General features: G+C 53.2%; 3 protein-coding genes across 17 annotated transcripts in view; 1 reads left to right on the top strand and 2 right to left on the bottom strand.

The window, feature by feature from the left end:
- The window catches only part of Cacna1h (calcium channel, voltage-dependent, T type, alpha 1H subunit), a 62,050-nt gene extending 56,447 nt beyond the window's left edge, over positions 1-5,603 (top strand). For 4 of the 6 annotated variants that reach the window (XR_385353.4, XR_385352.4, XM_006524734.4 and 1 more), the window contains 6 exons: positions 1,029-1,107; positions 2,005-2,126; positions 2,211-2,456; positions 2,549-2,717; positions 2,882-3,042; positions 3,742-5,603. Coding sequence is in view for 4 of the 6 variants with exons in the window: in XM_006524734.4 (XP_006524797.1) it covers positions 1,029-1,107; positions 2,005-2,126; positions 2,211-2,456; positions 2,549-2,717; positions 2,882-3,042; positions 3,742-4,785 (1,821 nt within the window). In the remaining 2 variants the exon portion in view is untranslated. The remainder of the gene's footprint in view (positions 1-1,028; positions 1,108-2,004; positions 2,127-2,210; positions 2,457-2,548; positions 2,718-2,881; positions 3,043-3,741) is intronic. The other 2 variants (NM_001163691.1, NM_021415.4) reach the window with 2 other exon arrangements.
- On the bottom strand, positions 5,446-10,693 carry Tpsg1 (tryptase gamma 1). 8 transcript variants are annotated; one of them, XM_006524358.3, is made up of 5 exons: positions 10,471-10,693; positions 7,240-7,444; positions 6,448-6,713; positions 6,018-6,163; positions 5,446-5,930 (listed from the first exon to the last, which is right to left on the bottom strand). In XM_006524358.3, exons 1-5 carry the CDS (start codon positions 10,655-10,657, stop codon positions 5,628-5,630), a joined length of 1,107 nt encoding a protein of 368 aa, XP_006524421.1. In that variant the 5' UTR covers positions 10,658-10,693; the 3' UTR covers positions 5,446-5,627. The 8 variants fall into 8 exon arrangements, with proteins under 8 accessions (XP_006524421.1, XP_006524422.2, XP_006524426.1 ...); XM_006524359.3 differs by having other exon boundaries at positions 7,240-7,411; positions 10,471-10,625; XM_006524363.1 differs by lacking the exon at positions 7,240-7,444 and adding an exon at positions 9,368-9,427 and having other exon boundaries at positions 10,471-10,550.
- A 1,098-nt stretch (positions 10,694-11,791) lies between these two features.
- Positions 11,792-13,580, bottom strand: Tpsb2 (tryptase beta 2). 3 transcript variants are annotated; one of them, XM_006523740.3, is made up of 6 exons: positions 13,545-13,580; positions 13,267-13,369; positions 12,963-13,128; positions 12,577-12,842; positions 12,280-12,443; positions 11,792-12,206 (listed from the first exon to the last, which is right to left on the bottom strand). In XM_006523740.3, exons 2-6 carry the CDS (start codon positions 13,334-13,336, stop codon positions 12,042-12,044), a joined length of 831 nt encoding a protein of 276 aa, XP_006523803.1. In that variant the 5' UTR covers positions 13,337-13,369; positions 13,545-13,580; the 3' UTR covers positions 11,792-12,041. The 3 variants fall into 3 exon arrangements, with proteins under 3 accessions (XP_006523803.1, XP_030105385.1, NP_034911.3); NM_010781.3 differs by having other exon boundaries at positions 11,796-12,206; positions 13,267-13,336; positions 13,545-13,555; XM_030249525.1 differs by lacking the exon at positions 13,545-13,580 and having other exon boundaries at positions 13,061-13,128; positions 13,267-13,336.
- Between the last annotated feature and the right edge of the window lie 8,039 nt (positions 13,581-21,619).

Genomic DNA, 21,619 nt, shown 5'->3' with positions numbered 1-21,619 from the left:
CCCTGCCGGGACCTTCCTATCCCCAGACTGCAGGATATACCTGCAGTGTTCTGTTTCAGCTGCACCAGGTGGGGACACAGTGGAAGACATTCCCACACTCTCCACAGCCCATCCTGCTGCCTGGCCACCCCTGCACCTGTACCCGTATCCTCCAGCTGACAGGCCTCAAATTCGGCTTGTTCCTCTTCACCTGACTCCCCACACACTTACTTAGACAGCCCACCACCATCTCTGCCTACCATGATCTCTTATACGCATTTGCCCACTCTTCAGCCGTCTGGACTGCCTGTTCCCACCTTGCCTGATAACATGCTGGCCTGAGCAGCATTTTGAGCCCCATCTGAATGACTTTGCACCATGTTTACTGTCCATGGGGTTGGTGAGGGAGGCCCGGGAAATGCCCTGAAGAGGAGCTGGAGCAGATTTGGGAGTGTGGTGTGAGCATGTGCTGGGGCTGGCAGACGCTCGTGGGTGGTTGTACGAGATCCCTGCTAGTGCTCCCGTCCACTGAGTCCCAGCCCAGTGTGAGGACTCTTTTTAAGACCAAGGTGGCCTCTGCATGGGTAGGCATGATCCCTGAGTGGAACCCTCTAAGCCTTAGGGGCCAGCTAGAGGGTAGAATAGCTCCCCAGGGGCAATTGGAAGAACAGACAGAGTATGCCCTGAGAACCAGGGAGGGGCAGAGGCTGGCTTGCAGAGGGAATGCTGGGCCAGAATGGAGCTCTCTGAGGGTGGGTGATGCTTCAGGAAGGCCAAGGGGCTTAAGTGGAACTGTAGGCGGATCCTCTTCCCGGGGCTGGGAGTGGTGGGGTGGGGCGGGGGTGGGGCTGGGAGTGGTGGGGTGGGGCGGGGTGGGGCTGGGAGTGGTGGGGCGGGGCGGGGTGGGGCTGGGAGTGGTGGGGCGGGGAGGGGCGGGTTGGGTCTGGGAGGGGCGGGGCGGGGGCGTGGTGGGGCGGGGCAGGGTGGGGCGGGGCGGGGCGGGGCAGGCCAGCACAGGGCTGATGTTGTTCTGCTTCTCTCTTGTGTAGGTAGGGAACCTTGGTCTTCTTTTCATGCTCCTGTTTTTTATCTATGCTGCCCTGGGAGTGGAGCTGTTTGGGAGGCTAGGTGAGTGTGGCCACTCTCTGCCTCTCCCAAAAAGGGATGCCTGACCCTACCCCACCTCCCCACAGGGTACTGGCCTAGGTACCAGGTAGACCATGAGCCTCAGACGGCCTGTCGGTACCTCACCAGCCCAACGCTTAGAGCGGGGACGCGCACTCACGCCTGTGTACACAGACATGTCCACTCAGGGACACATTTCCCACATCTGTGATACACATGTCCACACTCAAGCCAGCCAGCCAGGCAGGGCCACATCCCAGGGTGAATGTGTACCTTGGAAGACATGCGTGCATTAGCGCCCCCCCCCGCCCCCGTGCTTCTTCCTGAATGTTGTCCTAGGAAATGTCAGCGATGTGTCTTCTGTATTGTTACCTAAGACAAGTCTGCGAGCTTATCTCGTCTAGTCGAGGGCATGTTGGGGACTCTATCCAACTCTACTAGACTCTTCCCCTAACTCTGAGGATCTTCTGGGGCCTTCCTGTGCCCCAGTTGGACAGAGGACATGCAGGTTGTCACAGCCTGTTGTCTTCCTGTCCAGACAGCTGAGTCCAGGCATGGCTCCCACCCAGTCCTCTCACACAGTCACAACAAATACTTACGAATCCTTTCTTCCCTGTCTCCAAGTCCCCCGAGATAGGTCTGGTATCCACCTTGTGCCCCAGAGAACCCCATTGCTTGGCATCTACCATCCATGAGCAGAGGCCAGGCCTAGGGCTTGGGGGTGCTTAGGAGCTCAGACAGTGGTGTCTTCTGAGGACAGGCTCAGTGTAGAACAGAGGCCTGGGCCCCAGGTTCCAAACATAGATGTCCTGGCCAGCCCAACATGGGATGTGTGTGCTGACTTTGTCCAGTCCCACAGAGGCGTGAGGGCTCTGAATGGGTGGGGACTCTTCCTTGCAGAATGCAGCGAGGATAATCCCTGTGAGGGCCTGAGCAGACACGCCACCTTCACCAACTTTGGCATGGCCTTCCTCACGTTGTTCCGAGTGTCCACTGGGGACAACTGGAATGGGATCATGAAGGTAATTGTGAGGCTGCTCCTCCCCACCCCTTTCCTAGCTGACAGAGGGGGAAGATAGAGCCGTGATCCCGCTGCCCCCCCCCAGGATACTCTCCGTGAATGTACCCGTGAAGACAAGCACTGCCTCAGCTACCTGCCCGCGCTCTCCCCCGTCTACTTCGTCACCTTCGTGCTGGTCGCCCAGTTCGTGCTGGTCAACGTGGTGGTGGCCGTGCTCATGAAGCACCTGGAGGAGAGCAACAAGGAGGCCCGGGAGGATGCGGAGATGGATGCCGAGATCGAGCTGGAGATCGCACAGGGGTCCACAGCCCAGCCCCCGTCCACAGCACAGGTGAGGCTTCTCGGGGACCTAGGGCTGTCCCCGAGGTTCCTGGATGTAGGGAGGGTGCTGCAGAGCTGATAAAGCAGCCTCCCTCACCATAGGAAAGCCAAGGTACCGAGCCAGACACCCCGAACCTCCTGGTCGTGCGCAAAGTATCTGTGTCCAGGATGCTCTCGCTACCCAATGACAGCTACATGTTCCGGCCGGTGGCTCCTGCGGCTGCCCCGCATTCCCACCCACTGCAGGAAGTGGAGATGGAGACCTACACAGGTAGCATCTCTTCGGGTGTGGACTCTGGTGGGGACAGCAGGGAAATGGGACTGGGCAGGGAGGATGGGCAGATGGGAAATTGGGCAGCGTGGCAGGGAGGGTGGGAGGCAAAGATGGAGCCCACAGGCCTCAGGCCACACAGTTCAGATGCATCCCTGTCCCAGGCCCGGTCACCTCTGCTCACTCGCCATCCCTGGAGCCCCGCACCTCCTTCCAGGTCCCATCAGCTGCGTCCTCCCCAGCCAGGGTCAGCGACCCCCTTTGTGCCCTCTCACCCCGGGATACGCCCCGCTCTCTGAGCCTCTCACGGATACTCTGCAGACAGGTAAGGGGAAACCTTCATCTCACAGGCCTTGGGCGGGGTGGGGGGGGTCGGCTCAGGGATCCACGGGGCTCCTTTTCCCCAGTCAAAGGGTTAGCATGCTTGAGGCCCAAGATGCTACAGGTATCCTTAGACTTGGAGTTTTCCATCTCTGCTTAGTGGGTCTCAGGTCCTCAACCAGGTGGCTCAGCATAATCTATCGCGGCCAGCTGTGGTAGCAAAGCCCCTCATGGGACTCAAGTCCCTTTCTTAGGCAGAAACCTCAAACCCCAAAGTGGCTGATGTACCTGCATCACCCAGCCTGGTCCGAAGTCTCTGCCTGACCTTCCCCGTCAGTTCCCACTATCTGGCACGGGAGCCTCGTACAACATGGAAGCTCTTGTGAACTTTCTGTTCTTGGGGTACCAAGTTGGGCTGTGGGGCTCAAGAGTGAGGAGGTGACCTGGGCCCTTTGGGCTTCCCCAGGCCCTGGAAGACTAGGAGCTCAACCCCGAGTAGCGTAGCAGATTCATCCTCTGACATCTCATAGGTCAGTGGGTCGAAGTCTGGGATGTTCACATCAGCAGTCCCCAGTCCCACCTAGTCCCGAGCCACCCTGCAGTATTGCCAGCCCTGACCTTCCCAGGGCCCAGATGGGAGAGCAGGAGCCTGACTGCTGTGTACTAGACAGGGCCTTTGACTTGGGCCTCTGTGCCTTTTCAGGAGGCCATGCACGCAGAGTCCCTGGAAGGGCAGATAGATGACGCTGGAGAAGACAGCATCCCAGACTACACGGAGCCTGCTGAAAATATCTCCATGAGCCAGGCACCTCTGGGTACCCTGCGGTCTCCTCCATGCTCCCCACGGCCTGCCAGTGTCCGTACCCGCAAGCACACTTTTGGGCAGCACTGCATCTCCAGCCGCCCTCCCACCCTGGGAGGAGATGATGCTGAAGCAGCAGACCCGGCCGATGAGGAGGTCAGCCACATCACCAGCTCAGCCCACCCTTGGCCAGCTACAGAGCCCCACAGCCCAGAGGCCTCCCCGACAGCCTCTCCTGCAAAAGGCACAGTGGGCAGTGGGCGGGACCCACACAGGTTCTGCAGTGTAGATGCTCAGAGCTTCCTGGACAAACCAGGTCGGCCAGATGCACAGCGGTGGTCCTCGGTGGAACTGGATAATGGGGATGGCCACCTAGAGTCTGGGGAAGTGAGGGCCCGGGCCTCAGAGCTAGAACCAGCTCTTGGGGCACGGAGGAAGAAGAAGATGAGCCCTCCCTGCATCTCCATTGACCCTCCCACTGAAGATGAGGGCTCCTCCCGCCCCCCTGCAGCAGAAGGAGGCAACACTACTCTGAGGCGCCGAACCCCGTCCTGTGAGGCTGCCCTCCATAGGGACTGCCCAGAGTCTACAGAGGGCCCAGGCACTGGAGGGGACCCTGTAGCCAAGGGTGAGCGCTGGGGCCAGGCCTCTTGCCGGGCAGAGCATCTGACTGTCCCCAACTTTGCCTTTGAGCCTCTGGACATGGGCGGACCTGGTGGAGACTGTTTCTTGGACAGTGACCAAAGTGTGACCCCAGAACCCAGAGTTTCCTCTTTGGGGGCTATAGTGCCTCTAATACTAGAAACTGAACTTTCTATGCCCTCTGGTGACCCCCCAGAGAAGGAGCAAGGACTGTACCTCACTGTGCCCCAGACCCCCTTGAAGAAACCAGGGTCTCCCCCAGCCACTCCTGCCCCAGATGACAGTGGAGATGAGCCTGTGTAGACTGGGCTGTGTGTCCACAGGGCTTTGGCATTGAGGTTGTTGGCTCCCTGCAGGGTGGTAGCCCCAGTCAGGGCTATGAGTGGACCCTGGCTTAGGCCCCACCAAGGCAGAGGGACCGGGAAATACTATCCCGGGAGAGGCAGCAGACGTTCCGTCTCTGCACCATGACACAGGAGCAGCCTCGGGCCCCACGAGCCTCCCTCGTGGTGATTCAGGTTTGGGTTTTCCTGAGTTTTAACCACCACCAGAAGTTGTACCAGGACCAGGTCATCAGTCTCAGGAGGAGATACTGTGTCCTGAGAAGGACCAGAAATTCCTCATGGGCAGGAGGGCACCACAGCTCCATCCATGTGACACACAGGTTGCCGATAGGGAGTACACGCTTGAGCCCCTTGTGCCCTGGTGGGCAGACATCGGGTCCTGTAGCCGCCACAACCCATATCACCTTCGTTCACGGTCTCGTTCCTGTCCATCATCACTCGGCATCCTTCCCTCTCACAGTACCCCACCCCCATCATTCCATCCTCTTAGGTGGTTTAGAAACTTTGCAGTGACCCTGGGAAGGGCCACATCACCAAGGAGTACTGGCCCATGCAATAAGACGTCACAGTCCCAACAGAGGCGGGGCTTCCCCTCCATCCCAGGCTGTCAGGCTCAGCGTTCATTTGACATCCATTTGCTTTATGTCATCCGTTCTACAAATTCAGGTTAAATGTTGCAATAATCTGATGCAGAAAACTTGGCTTCCTAAGTCAAAGCTAAGGGGAGGGGAGGGGCAAAGCAAAGCTGAATAAACACTAACTTATTTAAGAAAGACACTTGGGTTGGTTGCTACACCTCATTCAGAGTTCCGAGGCCGCGTGGGAGGGAGAGCTCAGCCAGTACTTGGCCATCAGGACTCCAGAGACCAGCAGCAGGAAGAGGCTTGGCCAGAAGAGGGCAGCCAGGAGAGGAGCCCAGGGAAGCCCTTGCATTCCTGAGCCCCCTGCTTCTGGGATGTGGTGGTGGATCCAGTTTACATAGGCAGTAACCCGGGCATAGACGCCAGGGCGGTCAGGGCGGCCACAGCCCTCACCCCAGCTGACAACGCCGGCCTGCTGCCAGGTTCCAGCCACCTGGCAGACTAGTGGCCCTCCAGAGTCATCCTGCAGGACAGAAGGGCAAAACAAGGATGGGATTCTAAGGACCGTGCTCCATGGTGCGCCGTTCCTCCACATTCCCAGCCCACTCACCTGGCAGGCATCCCCAGGGCCCCGGGCGCATAGCATGTCTGGCTGGATGAGGCTGCCATTGGGACTATTGTAAGCCTGGCTGCAGGTCTTTACATCCACCACAGAGACTTTGGCCTCCTGAAGGTTGTATGGGGGCTTCAGAGGCTCTGAGAGAAAGGAAAGTTCAGGCGGAGGTTGAGTAACCAGCCTCTCACTGCTGAGAGTGAACACGCAGCAGGCACATCCCTCATGGGGTTCAACCCCCTACCCGTGCTGGCACTGTCTTTCTGTGGGTCAGATGTGGATCTTGGTGGAGGCCAATAAGTGGTTGGCCTCTAGGCGTGGCCACTAGGAGCAAAGCAGTGGCACCAGTGGCTCCCACTCCTCCCCAGGTGGCCCCTCTTACCCTCCCTTATCCCCATGGGGGAGGACCTCAGAAGGGGCTCCTTACCTCCCTCCCCTGTATAGCCCCAGCCAGTCACCCAGCACTGCATCCCAGGGTAGAAGTCAGCTGAGGCCTCTGGGAGGCACACAGGCTGGACCTGGCTGGAAAGGGCCACCGGGGAGGACAGCTGCACCAGGGCAATGTCCCCACTGGACCCCGGTGGTCCTGGAGAGCCAGTGTACATGATGATCCGTTTTACAGTGGAGAAGTGGGGAGACAGTGTGACCGTAAGCTCTCCCAAGTGCACCTGATAATCAGACGAGTTCACAGACCTGGGAGGCAGGGAGAGATGTGAGTGTGTCCCCCTCCAACAATGACCACCACCACCAATGTCCACCCACCGCCCACCCCTGCCAATAGCCAGTGTCCCATCTATCCTCGGTGCTAGGCACAGAAACAGCTACTGCGTACATAAAGCCTGAACCTGGCAGTGCCTCGCACGTAAGGGCCCAAGAACAGCTGGGACGTTGGGAGGTGGCTGGCACTCTGGGGGAAAGGCAGTTCCAGAAGTGTTCGAGACAAGTGGAAGGGCCTGTTAAGGCTGGTTTAAGATACATCCTGATACAAGCTAGATGGGTGGCCAGCATCACACTTAAGCCCAATGGAGGTTGCATTCTCCTCCCGTGGCAGATGTGGGAGAGGGGGCTGTACACTGCCATTGCAGGTGGGTGGACCTTAATGAAGTTTTCTCTACTGAAAGGGACCCTTGGACTCAAGGGTGAGTCACGGCTAATCAAGGTCCTGTTTGCAGTCATTGCCCCATAAGGCCAGGCAGCCAGGCTTTATGAAGTGACTCACCCAGAGAAGCAGTGGGCTGCTGTGAGCACCCATTCTGGACTGAGCAGGGAGCCTCCACACACGTGCACCTTGTGCAGACGGAGGCTAGCCTGCCACGGCCATGTGCCTGCTGGGGCAGCATGCCCTCCCACGATTCGACTTCCCGAGTTTGAAACCTGGGGATGGCCACACCCTGATCCAGAGGAGACACTGTTGGCGAGGGAATCTGGAGACCGGCATTCTGCTCAATGCCCTTTCTCTGGGAGCCCTCCATGACTCCCATCTTGGGAGCCCTAGCATCTTGGGGCATCTACAAATGTCTCTGCTCCCCATCCGCTGGTCTCTTTCCAGAAGCATTGTGGTTGCATGCTAGGGTTTTCAATCTTCCTAACACTGGGACCCATTCATACAGTTCCCTGTGTTGTTGTAACCCCCAACCATAAAATTATTTATGTTGCTACTTCATAACTGTAACTTTGCTATTATGAATCATAATATAAATATTTGATATGCAAATAATGTTAGGGGACCCCTGTAAAAGGGTTTGATCTCCCCCAAGGGGTTGCGCCCCACAGGTTGGGAACCGCTACCCTAGAAGCAGTAAGTTCATGGATCTTGGCTTCCGAACACTACCCCAAAGGACGTAGCAGGCTCCTTAGAAAGATGCTCAGTGGAGCTGGGCAAACGGCTTACTGCCTGGAATTAAAGGGGTGAGGAAGGGCTGAGGTGATGGGAGCTATGGAGGCCCAGGAGGCTGGGGGTAGGGGGTGCCCCCCTAAGTGAGAATGGGGTTTCCTTTTTAGAAGGATGTTTGGAACTAGATAGATGTGATATCACAAAACACTGGGGATGTGTTAAATGTCAACAAATGCTACACTGTATCGTGAGTAAATGTTATGTAAATTTCACCTCAATTTTTTTTCTCATGAAAATCTAGAGATATCACCCACAGGGGAAGGCTTTCCTCTTAATCTGTACTACAAAATGAAACCCGAAATTGGGTCCACATTGATAAAAAGAAATGGAAGAGACCACATCCTTCCCACCCAGAACACCAGGTACGTCCTGAGGAAGATGCTTTGAGTCTCTTTCCCAAGAGCAACATCAGCAAAAGAAAGAGATCAACTGTGAGAGCCAGCAGGCTGTGTCGCAGGAGATGGAAAGTGGCTCTCGAAGATACAAATGGGGCAGAGGTGCAGCTTCCCAGGAGAAGCCTGTGGCAAATCATAGCCTCCCTGGGCCAGGTCACTCTCTCCCACCACAGGCACTGCCCCTCTAGGGTCTGCCTGCCAGGACTGGTCTCTAATCCCGAAATATCTGTTGGAGGTGCACCTGACTGTAGAGCTTCATGGGCGATGCCTGAAGGATAGAGACGGAGGGATTAGGGGAACTGCCCGTGGGAGTGACTCTGGTCCTGTGGGCCTAAGCACTGCCCCCAACCCTGGAAGATCCCAAGGTGGCCCTGAGGTAGATGTTCCCATCCTGGGCAGCTAAAGCTAGATCTAGCCAGGTAGGTGGGGCCCAGCTGGGTGGGGCCCAGCTAATTGATTGTGGCCTGGTCAACTGCATCCTAGTTCCAGGGTAGGGTGGGACCAGCCATGGGCCATAAACAACAGCTGGGAGGCAGTGAGCCTCAGCCCCTCACAACCTCTAGGTCCTCCTTGAGGTGTGTCCTTCCAGGATCTAGTCCTGTAGGTGTCCCCACACATACACACAAGCCTCTGTCTCCAGTAATGACAGCCAAGCTGCCCAGCTGAGGAGCCCAGACAAAGCAGAGGCCACCATGAAGAACTTGGCTTTGCTTGTCTAAGGCCAGACTTCAAGGTACCCGGACCCCTCTTACATGGCTCCCAGATTTCTCTGAGCTCCAGCCCAGAGTGGAAAATAGAATAAATGCAGGTGAAGTTCCTGAGAGGAAGCAGGCCCCTCCCACCCCAGTGCCACACCAACCCCAAGCCAGTTCACTCACCAGAAACAGCCAGAAACAGTAGGATGCCACAGTAGGGCCCCAGAGCCATGGTGTCTTCCCACAGCAGAGTCAGGACCACCCCATGCCCCTGCCCAGCCCCAGGCCTATCAGTATGGGGTTGGATAGGGTTGGCTTCACACCTGCCACAGGGTGGGAGGGAGGAGGATACAGGCTCCTCACCTGATCCTATTGCACACCACAGGGAGGGGCTGTCAACTTCATTTGAAGGCTACACCCAACCTTGGCAGAAAGGGACACATTCAATGGCACAGAACATAGCAGGGACAGAATGACACCCAACTGTCCACACCACAACCCAAGCTTCTCTTCTCCCAGTGTATAGAGGGCACCACAGCCTTGGTTTCTACAGAGTATGCATCTCCCAGTCTCCAGATTCTCAGCCTCCAATGCTCCCTCTTTAAGTACATACTCTCCTCTGTGTCCCTGGGTCTCCTAACTCCACCCCAGGTAAGTAGAGTCAGATCTCGCTGCCTGCATAGGGCTTCTGTCCTGTCTGGAGCATAAGGACCTGCTGGCCGTGGGTGTGGCCAGAGCCAGGAACTTTTCCAAGCTCCAAATCTCAGACCCAGGGTCGGAGGGTCCCACTGACACTTTCAAGGTCAGGAGTCCCCTCTTAGACTCGGGAAAACCGTCAGTAGAAAGTTGTTCACTGCTTCCTCAGGATGTGACAACACAGGGTTAAGTTTGCCTGCTTCCTGCCTACTTGCCCCACAGCACAAGGGTGCATGCAAAATGTTTGCCTTAGTGACAGACAAATACACTATCAGCTCACCCTGTGTGACTGGCCTCCCTTAGGTAGCTGTACACCTGAGAGGGGACTGTTAGGAACATGGGACCTGCCTGCCAGTCTACTCCCAACAAATGGCAGACAGTGGAGGGAAGGGGTCCATGTGCTCTTACGTGTCATCCCAACCAACCCAAGAGCCTGATGACACTGGGGTTTCCATGGGATCAGAGCCCCTGCCCCAAGTCCTGACCTTCTGAACTCTCTCAGGGTCCACATAGGAGAGAACTTCAGGATCTTTATCTGCCCCGCTTTCTCTTGCTTTTGGTATTTGGAGACCTAATCTCTCTCTCTCTCTCTCTCTCTCTCTCTCTCTCTCTCTCTCTCACACACACACACACACACACACACACACACACCAGAGAGAGAGAGAGAGAGAGAGAGAGAGAGAGAGAGAGAGCTGCCAGAGTGTTCTGTAACTCAGACCCCCAAGGAGAGGCAGAGCTTAGGGCTATATCTGCTAAAATAGCATGCTTACCTGGGTACTGGCCTCTGGCTGAGACAGTGGGTTTGGATGTTGCCCACTGAAAACTCTCAGCTAAGCCTGGTCCCTGTAGCCCATGGCAGAGATGAATCCAATGACCGTTTTTATCTGTCACCTGATGGCTGGGCTGGGCTGAACTGAGCTTCTCACTGGAGATCCTAGTCCATCCCCCACTCTGCATCCTCCCACTGCCCCCCCCATCTTCACTAAGGATGGCTGAATGGCCTTATCAGAGTGCTGCCACCCATCAGATTCACTGTGACCCTGATTGTGAGATGGGTGGGGCTGGAGGAACAAGGGACTGAGTACTGAGTACTTTCACCTTTTATTTTTGTGATGGATGAGTCTGTTATGTTTGACATTAAAAATGAAAACTAAGGAACTCGAGAGATGGTTCAGCGGTGAAGAGTGTGACACACACACAGAGCCAGAGATGACACCTAGCACTGGGTGGGACAACTGACCTAATTTCCCATCAAGGATGAGGGCTCCATCCAAGAGAGGGAAAGGTCAGCACTCAGCAGTAATTGTAAAATGTAGATGTCACCCTCATCAGATGTCATCTCCAATACAGAATGGCTGAAAGAAGACAGGAGACAAAGAGGCAGGTTGCTGCAGAATGATTATGGAACATAGATGACATTCCAACAAACAGGGAATGAACACCCCAGTGGGGCCTATTCATGAACCAACAGCTCCCTTCAGCAGAAAGTTCCAGATATAAGCATATGTGTGTGTGCAGGAATGGCCATGAGCACCCAAGGGCCAAGAGGCTCAAATGAGAATACCCAAAGCAAAGTGACTGGAGCAGCCAGATGTGCCACTGCATGACTGGAGCAGCCAGATGTTCCACTGCATGACTGGAGCAGCCAGATGTGCTCCTATGTGACTGGAGCAGCCAGATGTGCCACTGCATGACTGGAGCAGCCAAATGTTCCACTGCATGACTGGAGCAGCCAGATGTGCTCCTATGTGACTGGAGCAGCCAGATGTACCACTGCATGACTGGAGCAGCCAGATGTTCCACTGCATGACTGGAGCAGCGAGATGTGCTCCTATGTGACTGGGGCAGCCAGATGTGCTCCTATGTGACTGGGGCAGCCAGATGTACCACTGCATGACTGGAGCAGCCAGATGTGCCACTGCGTGACTGGAGCAGCCAGATGTGATGTTGTGTACTGTAGCAGGCAAATGTGCCGCTGCATGAACTTATTTTTGATCTTTATGGTCTTGGGATGGTGCCTCACATATCCCAGACTGGCCTCAACCTCAATACATAGACAAGGATGACCTTGAACTCTTGAAGCAACTCCAATAGCTGTTTTCAAGTACTTTAATGAGCCACAGAAGAGAGGGAGCCACACAATGCAACTATTATGTGGTGGGAGGCAAGAGGGAACCGGAATGGCTAGGGACTCAAGACGGAACTGGGGGGGTGGGGGGCTCAGAGGGACACCTAGTAGACAGGGGAGACAGAGGACAAGGAAGGCAAGGGTTCCACCTGACCAGGAAGCAGTGAGTTAAAGACAGCACAGCCCTGGTTCTTGCCTGACCCTGGATGGGTCTCAGGAATGCTCAGGGACATAGCGGTGGATCCAGTCTAAGTAGTATGTCACCCGGGTGTAGATGCCAGGCTTGTTGGGCTGTGCGCAGCCCTCACCCCAGCTGACCACTCCTGCCTGCAGCCAGGTACCCTTCACTTTGCAGACCAGTGGCCCCCCTGAATCGCCCTGAAGAAGACAGGGGTCAGCACACAGTATGGAGACCAGATGGGGTGTGGTGCAGGGAGGACACAGGACCTACCTGGCAGGAGTCTCTCCTGGTATTTCCAGCACACAGCATGCCATCATGGACAATGGGAAAATCATCTCCCGTGTAGAGGCCAGTGTGGTACTTCCGGTCACACAGGCTGTTTTCCACAATGGGAACCTTCACTTGCTTCAGAGGATAAGGAGGTGGGAGAGGCTCTGGGGTGGGACAAGTGCAGCCTTTGAGGGAGGCTCAAGAGTAACCAGCCACTGGAATCCCTGCCCACCCTCCAATGCTGGGGTTGGAGGAGACTTAGTCCCTGCCTAACTGTCAGCTATCCTTGCCACATACCGTCATTATCAATGTCGCCCCAGCCTGTCACCCAGCACGATGTCCCTGGGGGGAAGGTCTCCGAGGCAGGGGGCAGGGATATGGGGTGGAGATGGGTAGAGACATTCACAGGGACCTCAAGCTCCAGCAGGGCAACGTCTGCCCCACCCTCGGCCGTGTAATAGTGGGGGTGCACCACGATCCTGTTCAAAGAGAGGAGCTGGTCCCCATAGTATAGATACTGCTCACGAAGCTGCACCCGGAAGAGCTGTGGGCTTTTGATGTGCCTAGAAGAGTATAATCATGCTCAGAAGGCTCCAGTCAGGATGGGCACATCCTCGGGAACACTGGGGATGGTGGGAATAATCTAGATCCCGTCCAACCATGCCAGGCCCAGGGAGACTCACGGTCCCACACAGTGTGCCGCAGTGAGCACCCACTGTGGATGGATGAGAGAACCTCCGCAGAAATGTATCCAGTAGTTTAATTTAAATCTCAGGCTCACCTGCCAGGGCCACTTACTCTCAGAAGCCTCATGTCCTCCCACGATGCCCACTCGCTGATTGGCTGGGCCTGGAGAGAGACAAGAAGCAACCTCCATGCCCTGCCTTGCCCCTCCTGAATTGGAGCTAACCCTGGGATTCTCTAGACTCCCCATTCCTGTGGCCTGTGAAGGTGAGGGAGAGACAGGGAGGGCTCAAGACAACTTACGAGGGGCCGAGTACACCAGACTAGCCAGGAGGGACAGTGCCCACAGCAGCAGCAGCAGCCGCTTCAGCATCTGGAAGCAGTGAGGAGCACAGCCTGAGTCCAGCTAAAAGACAGGGCTAGACTGGGGCTGGCAGAATATCAAGTCCAGAATGGAACCAGAGCCCGTGAGATGGAGGGCAGGTTCATCCCAGGAGTCTGCGGGCTTGGTGCACCAGGTTACAAAGGTCACAAGCTTGGTTACTCTGCTTCAGGATGACATATAGACACCAGGACTTTACCTTAGCTGCCTCTGCTCCTCTCTCCTTGGCCTGCTGTCCTCTGCCTTTTTAATTCTCCAGACCAGAGTGCATGAGAGGAGGGACACAGCACCCGCCAATCCAGATACAAAGGAAATAGTGATTTAGATCAAAGGCCTCCATGTAACATGTGTCCCCACCACCCAGATGCCCTTCTGATGACCACAGGTCACACGGTTGAGTGCACAATGAGAGGACCAGTCATACACACACACATACACATACACACATACACATACACATACACACACACACACACACACACACACACACACACACACACACACACACACACACAGAGTCTTGGTATTTCAGGCTATGGAAGGCAGAGTTCAGAGATGCAACTGCTCTGGGTCCAGGATAGGAGAGTCAGGTAGTGGGGTGGATGGGCTGGCAGGACAGTGGTCATCCCCAGCCCTCCCTGGAAAGGGGTATCTTCTGAGGGGAGGCTGGTAGCCTCTTCTCAGATTTGCCTCCTCCTCATGTCTTGTTCCTCAGCGGTGAAATGCCCAAGGAAATGCTGAGCTTGCCAGATGTCCCACAAGCAGCCCTCCACATCAGGAGACCTGGGCAGGCATGGCCCCCATCTGCTCAGGATGTTACTCTGCTCTGCCTCCACCAGGTCTGCTCTGTCCACTGTGGGCAGAGCACTGCATACTGAGGATGCCTCTCAGTTGAGTGCTCTGCATCACCGAGCCGCTGCTCCTTCCAACTATTGGGATGGGGATCCCATCCCAGGGATATAGAGAAGGTCTCAAGAAGGCTCCTGGCTCAGTGTCACCCTAGCATGACATGTTGACGCACTCTAACACATTTCCCAAGAGTGAGACAGGACAGGAGATGATGGTGTCTGTGAGCCATCCCAAGGAGCAGAGCACAATGGGTAACAGCGTCGTTCATCTTGCATCCTCTGAGTCCTCAGGGTTGGGCTCAGCTTTCCACTGGAGAGGATCACATGATCCCCTTGTCAAAATAGCAATCAGTTGATTTTGGCAGAGATGAGTAACAAGTGTCACGGTACAACGGCCCTGCTGACCCATCAGACGAAGCTCTACTGATAAATCCTGCAGTGTGACCTCCAGGCCATATCTGCCCAAGTCTCCTGATGGGAGGGGGGTGGGTATCAGACATCTGATAAGATGAGCCCTTCATAGAGCATTTCATCAGCTGAGGGGCAACACAAGCAGAGGAGGGCAACCTGGAAAGCTACCAGCCTCTCCTCAGAAGACCACTGTCCTGCCTCCCCATCCACCCCACTGCCTGGCTCCTCTGTCCTGCAGGTCCCCCTTACAGTCGCCTCCTCAAGACTTCATCACCAGCTTGGTCCCCACTGACACTTCCTGGGTTTCTCCGAGGACTGTCCTGCCCTGCTCTCTGCACACCTCAAAGGCTCACTCTTCTGGACTCCTGGACTCCTTGGGCAGCTCTGGACAGGCCCACTCTCTAACCAGACATCCCCACCACTCTCAACACAGTTGACAAGACAGAAATGCAGAGGTCTAAAGATGAGAGAGACAGAGACAGAGACAGAGACAGAGACAGAGACAGAGACAGAGTCAGAGTCAGAGTCAGAGTCAGAGAGACAGAGAGAGAGAGAAGAGAGAGGAGGAGAAAGAGAGAGAAGAGGGAGGGTGGAGGGAGAGAGAGAGAGAGAAGAGAGAGGAGGAGAGAGAGAGAAGAGGGAGGGTGGAGGGAGAGAGAGAGAGAGAGAGAGAGAGAGAGAGAGAGAGAGAAGAGGGAGGGTGGAAGGAGAGAGAGAGATCCTAAGGACACACAAGAGGCTCCAACCATGGGGGGTCCAAAGGGTGTTAGGGCCTGCATGCACCATTGAATCGGGCTGTGTCTCCTAGTACTCCCAAGAATTCTGATTTGTTCAGGCAGCAGCTAATCTAAGGAGGTGAAAGTAGTGGCCCCTGTAATCCAGGAAAAGAATTGAGGTCTGGACCTACATAGAAAGATCCTGGCTCAAAAAAAGAGCAAGGTTTTCTCAGCGTGGCAGGTTCTGAGGGAATGTGTCACCAGCGTCTCTGCTACCCTGGAATCTGAAGATAAAATTCTGTCCCAGAAAGAAGATGGTAGGAGGACACAGTCTAGTTCAACATCAAGGAAGTTCTGGAAATGAACCTTTAAATGTCAACTTTCAAAACTCAACTGAAAATAATTGATGGCTTAAAGAAACCACAAAACCAAGAAGATGTATAGTCCTTACAGCTAGTGCTAGCAAACTTGGTATTGATTTCCAAGTTTACCTCCCAATTATTATGGAACTATGAGTGTAGGCTGCTTTTGTATGTCCCTGCATTTGAAGACCTCTGAGGCTTTCCTATGTAAACTACAACCAACCATTTGCAAAGCCTGGTTTGATCCTAATGCCATAGTTCTCGGTGTCTCCAGCAGAGGGCAGGCCAGACCAGGGAGGAGGCTGTGACCAGCCCTCTGTGACCAGGCACACTGCTAGGCACCTCCCAGGGGTATGATAGAAGCCCCTAGGAGTGAGCTAGCATAAACTGAGTGAACCAGGATAGGCAGACCCTCTACATGAGACTTTGGCTGATAACCTCACTCTGAGTCTTTGTTTCTGCCATGGAGAGAGAAGGCAGAATTCAGGGCTGCTGGATGCCGCAGATGAACCTCACTTGGGTCCTCGATCCACGGGCAAAACTCTGGTTGGGTTACAGGTGGGCAAAGAGTCAGCGAAAGTGGGGTAACAAACAGACTCGACACAAGGGAGTGTGGATCTGAATGTAATTTGTTAAATCGAGGATCAAACTTTTTTTTTCCTTCGTTTTTTGAGACAGGGTTTCTTTGTGTAGCCCTGGCTGTCCTGGAACTCACTCTGTAGACCAGGCTGGCCTCGAACTCAGAAATCCACCTGCCTCTGCCTCCCGAGTGCTGGGATTAAAGGCATGCGCCACCACGCCCGGCCCACATCAAACTTTTTATACTGAAGAAAATAGGGAAGTTGGGTGACACACCAGCAAGGTACAAAGAGGTTACTGGATTCTTACACAAAACAGAGGAATGTGAGCTCAGGGAAGGACTGGCCGGAACCAACTGGGATAAAGTTCAATGTTAACAACTGGGATCAAAAACACCATCTAAGGTTCTCTTAATCTTAGAAGCCAGGGGCAAGAGCACAAAGGTCACAAACTTCCTTCTTCCTAGATAATGGTAAATTTCTGTGTAGGACAGTGACTTAGCTATCCATGTTCAAGGTCGGATCAAGGACTGCCTAGAATCTAACTTAGCTATATGTCAAAATATCAATCCTTAGGAGCACTTGTAATAAAGCAATATTAAGGGAAAGCACACAGATCCGTTTACCAACTAAAGCAAGGACATTAGAGCGTTCTTTATACAGGATGCCACGGTTCCAGGAGACTAATTTCCGTGAACTTTTCGCCTCGGGACAGCGCCCAGGTTTTCGGGGCCTTTTGCGCTTGTCACTACTGGAGTGGATGTAGCAGCTGGAGACCTAGGCCAACCCTCTTCTTTGCCTAAACAATGGGCGGGGTGGGGGTGGGGGTAGGGATGTAGACCAGCAGCCCAAGATAAAAAGGAATAAACCTGGGTGACACTTTGGGAGAGAACTGTAACCAAAAGCTTGCTGTTTTCATTGTAGCTATAGAAACATAGATGTGTGTGTATGATCATGAATGCACACGTTTGGATGTGTTGTAGAGTGGTATCCTGCAGCGTGACGATTATCATCTTCATCAGAACAGCTTGCTGTCTGTTGATTCCTTCATAGAAAAAGGGGAGATGCCAGATAGTGGTGGCCAGAGAGTTGATCCCAACACTTGAGAGGCAGAGAGGCAGGTGGATCTCTGTGAGTTCCAGGGCAGCCTGGTCTACACAGTGAGTTCCAAGACAGCCAGAGCTACACAAAGAAACCTTGTCTTGAAAAACAAAACAAAAGGAAGGGGAGGAAATTGAAGAGGAGGAGGGAGAGGATGTTGAGGAGGAGGAGAAAGGGATATGGAGGGTCATTAGCTGTCATACAGTCATGTCTAAATGCACACAACCTCATGGTCTGGGGAGGTACAAATGTATACAGAGTAAAGGAGGTTAAGTGGGGGAGAGGGGATCTTTGTCCATGTTGAGGTGAGACTGTTAGATGGTGCAATTGCTTTGGCGTTACCCACGCTCCTGTAAGTAATCCCTTATCCATGATCTGTAAATCCAAGAAACACTTTGTTCCTTGTCGGGTTGCTTGTCTGCCTCGCTGCTGGCATGCCTGAGCACCACCGGCAAGCTGCTCAGGGGAGGTAGAACACAGTACATAATAGGGGTCCCAGTCTGTGTTTCCCCAGATGAGAAACAGCGGAGTCTGAGACAGTTGCTGGCCTCCTGTGTACCCAGATGCCACTGAGGTGCCACTAGGAGTTGGGAATGGGGATCCACAGTCCTCTCCTTGGGGTACCTATACATCAGACAAGAAGGGATGGCTGAGCCCAGGACTGGGATGGAATCTGGTATGGTTCTGAGTGCCAAGAGTAGGAGCAGTTTGAAGACAGAAGGCTTTTGGGGGGAGATTTAGACATGGCTCTTTACAATGAAGGCCTCCCCCTCACCACCCCACCACCACCACCCCGTGGCCATACTTGATGAAGAAGATGGTCCTTGCTTGTCCAAACTGTTTTTTTTTTTTTTGATGGTGGAGGTGAATGCATACACGTTAATAAGGGTGAACCTTTTGTAGGAAGGAACACCTGGGAATGGAAGCTCACTCATTGGCTGAACACTCAAGGCCTATTTAGATACCTCATTAACATGGAGAACTCCATGTTTTTATGCCATCTGGCAGATTGTCATGGTCCTCTCAGTGGGGTGTCTCGGTTATGTGTTCCAGATCAGATAGTTTGGCAGGGAGCTGACTCCATGCCTGCCATTCTCAATTCTGAGATTCTCTGGGTTTTGAGCCTGCTCAACCTTAATAGTTCTTCTGTCTGGTGGCATGGTCCAGTTGCCTGACAGGTTCCTGAGTTTGGAATCACACCTTGATTTTGTCATTACTGCTTTTATAAGGAGGGGGTTAGTGTTTGTTAAATCTCCCCAGAGAAAGAGTTCACTTGACTGTATGTGTGCCCATGTGCACTGCATAAGCACATGCGTGTGTCTGAGTTTGCACACACACGTGTGTGTGTGTGTAATCCCTAACTTTGTCCCCTGAGAAGGATTCTGGATCAAAGGAAGTGCAAGAGGACCTGGAATTATTTTCCATAATTAATGCAAAAGAGATGAAGCAGAAGCCTAAAGACAGGAGCCAGCTTTCAGGAGGCCCTGGAAGCCCTGTCAGAACCTGGAATAGCAAATAGGAACTGGGGAAAAGAAAGACGTGGAGATTCATAAACTAAAATAGAAGATTATGAGTCAATGTAGTCACAGATAAGTGAATCAGTGATTAAAATTCTGTTAAGAAATCAGATAAAGTTTCACTCTCTGCCCTAGTTACTTGGTAGTGCTAAGTGCTTGGTAGTGAGGGGTGAAGAGAGGAATTTCTTTGGGGAGGCTGAGGGCCTCTAATCAAGCACCAAGCACCAAGAACTGAAGTGGCAGGCATTTGATAAGACATGACTAGGTCTGAGTCACATCTGTGATGGTGTCATGAGATGTCTGACTTCAGTCTAATCGTGAGAAATATCAGACAACCCTGCTTGAGTATAATTTTTCCAAAATGCAATACCCAGAAATTTTGTGGGCTCAGAAAAGCCCAGAAAAGGGACAGAATAATCCAACTGTCCACATCAGACTGATGGACATAGAAGAGAGACCAAGTACAGCAGGGATTCTAGACAGGCTTTCGCATCTCCAGTGAGGTGGTAGATGGATGCCAAACAGTGCCTGCGAATCCCTCAGTGTCTTTAGATGTGTCCTGACTCAGTAGGGCAGCACCATAAAAAAAAATCCCCTTTTAAAAAAAGAAAGAAAAGAAAAAAGGAGAGGCCAGTGAAAATCCGAAGCCCTCACACAGTCCAAACCTTTAAGTGGTTCAGAAATAAAAGTCTTTGAATCAGACAAATAGCTTTTCTGGAAGTTTCTGTATGAAATTGTGTGTGTGTGCATGTTTATACATGTACAACTGCACATGCACATGTCTACACACGTGTGTCATTCCTCAAGTCTTGCCCACTTCTCTCTCTCTCTCTCTCTTTCTCTCTCTCTCTCTCTCTCTCTCTCCCTCCCTCCCTCGCTCCCTCCCTCCCTCGCTCCCTCCCTCCCTCGCTCCCTTCCTCCCTCCCTCTCTTTCCTTTCTTCTTTTTTGGGTTGGTTTTTTTGAGACTGGCTCTTCCACTGGACCAGAACTCCCCAGGTATGCTAGCTCACCAGCAAGCTTCTATCCATGTGTGTGCACACACCCCACAGTACATGAGTGGAGGTCACAGGACAATATGCAGGAATTGGTTCTCTCCTTCTACCATGTGGTCCCAGGGCTCCAAGTCAGGTGGTCAGGTTTGGTGGCAAGTGTCTTTATACACTGAGCCATCTTCTTCTTTTTTTTTTTTTATTGTTAAAAGTTTATTTTCAATATTTTTTTATTGAAAATAGACTTTTCTCTTATATAACCCATCCCAACCACAGTTTCCTCTCCCTTCATTCCTCCCAGCTGCCCCCCACCTTCTCTCTGCCCCAAATCTATTCGGCCTCCTTTCCATTTCACAGAAGAGCAGGCCTCAAGAGATGACAGTCACACAGGACCAAATAAGACACATAAGACAAGTAAAGAGCCCTCAGACTGAGGTTGGACAAGGCAACCCTGTAGGACAATTCCCTAGAGCAGGCAAAAGAGTCGGAGACACACCCACTCCCACTGTTAGGAAGCCACAGAAGCACCGAGCTAACAGCCAGTAACATACACAGAGACCTACTGCCGACCTGTGCAGGTCCTGTGCTTGCCGCTTCAGTCCCTGGGAGCCATGCCTCGTTGGTCCAGTAAGATCAGGCTGTCCTGCTTTCCTCCACCCCCTCTGACTCCTACAACCCTTCCTCCCCCTCTTCTGTGGGGTTCCCCAGTCTCCTAGGGGAAGGATCCGATGGAGACCTCCAACTTAAAACCTCTCTTGGAATAATACCTGCCTGGCTGAGGGTCTCTGCACCCGTTCTCCTCTGCCTCTCTGATGATAATGGGCAAGGCACCAATTTGTGACTATATCATTAGGAGTAATTTCTTATTTTCCAGTCATATATGGTTCTACCCTAGTTTTCTTGGCTATCCAGTCTCCAGTTCCTTGCCATCCAGGCAGTATAGGACATGGGCTTTAAATTAAACCAAACATTGGTTGACGACTCCCACACGTTCTGGGGCACCATTGCCCCAGTATATCTTGCAGGCAGGTCAGATTGTAGAGCAAGGGTTTTGTAGCTGGGTTAGTGTCCAGGTTTCTCTTTCCATAGCTGGCAAGAGTATCTTCTCGAACCAAAGAGACTAAAACAGGAATGAAGGCTCCCGGCAGGCACCAGTGTAACCTCCCAACATTCAGTGGGCCCTGTGGATGTTGTTTTTGGCCAGGGGACCCTGCTGTCGGTTTTCAGAGAGTTGCCCTCTGTAATAGCATCAGCCTGGGTTGTCATGGGACTTCCTTGGCCTACAATTGAACACAGCCCAGTCTCACCATTAGAAGCATTGTCTGGCTACAAAAGATGGCCAATTCACACTCTGTATCTTTCATTAGACAGGGTACTCACTAAGGTCACCTTCATAGATCCCAGGAAGTTGGTTTCAACATCACCCATGCAATGCTTCCTAATTTCAGCTGCCCATCTCACACACACACACACACACACACACACACACACACACACACACACACACTTCATCCCTCCACAACTTGGTCGTTCTTGTTCCCATCCCCATCGGCCCCCAGTTCACTCACAAAATTTATTCTATTTCTTCTTCCAGTGGAGGTCCATATGTCCCCAAGAGCCCTCCTCTTTACCTAACCTCTCTGGGTCTGTGAACTATAGCTTGATAATCATTTTCTTAATAGCTAACATCCACTTATAAGTAAATACATATTATGTTTGTCTTTCTGAGTCTGGGTCACCTCACTCAGGAT

This window comes from Mus musculus, chromosome 17 (assembly GCF_000001635.26).
Source record: "Mus musculus strain C57BL/6J chromosome 17, GRCm38.p6 C57BL/6J".
Classification (NCBI taxonomy): domain Eukaryota; kingdom Metazoa; phylum Chordata; class Mammalia; order Rodentia; family Muridae; genus Mus; species Mus musculus.
This window is presented reverse-complemented; position numbering and strand designations above follow the sequence as displayed.

What these genes read in the sequence shown, in the direction of transcription:
- Tpsg1 (XM_006524358.3), bottom strand. Translation starts at nt 10,657, where the DNA reads ATGCAGAGTGGGGGATGGACTAGGATCTCCAGTGAGAAGCTCAGTTCA. An exon ending in GCAGCCCACTGCTTCTCTGG is followed by an intron (nt 6,714 to 7,239) that starts GTGAGTCACTTC and finishes CCTGCCTCCCAG; the next exon opens with GTCTGTGAACTCGTCTGATT. An exon ending in GGGCTATACAGGGGAGGGAG is followed by an intron (nt 6,164 to 6,447) that starts GTAAGGAGCCCC and finishes CCTTTCTCTCAG; the next exon opens with AGCCTCTGAAGCCCCCATAC.
- Tpsb2 (XM_006523740.3), bottom strand. Translation starts at nt 13,336, where the DNA reads ATGCTGAAGCGGCTGCTGCTGCTGCTGTGGGCACTGTCCCTCCTGGCT. An exon ending in GCGGCACACTGTGTGGGACC is followed by an intron (nt 12,843 to 12,962) that starts GTGAGTCTCCCT and finishes ATACTCTTCTAG; the next exon opens with GCACATCAAAAGCCCACAGC. An exon ending in GGGCGACATTGATAATGACG is followed by an intron (nt 12,444 to 12,576) that starts GTATGTGGCAAG and finishes GTCCCACCCCAG; the next exon opens with AGCCTCTCCCACCTCCTTAT.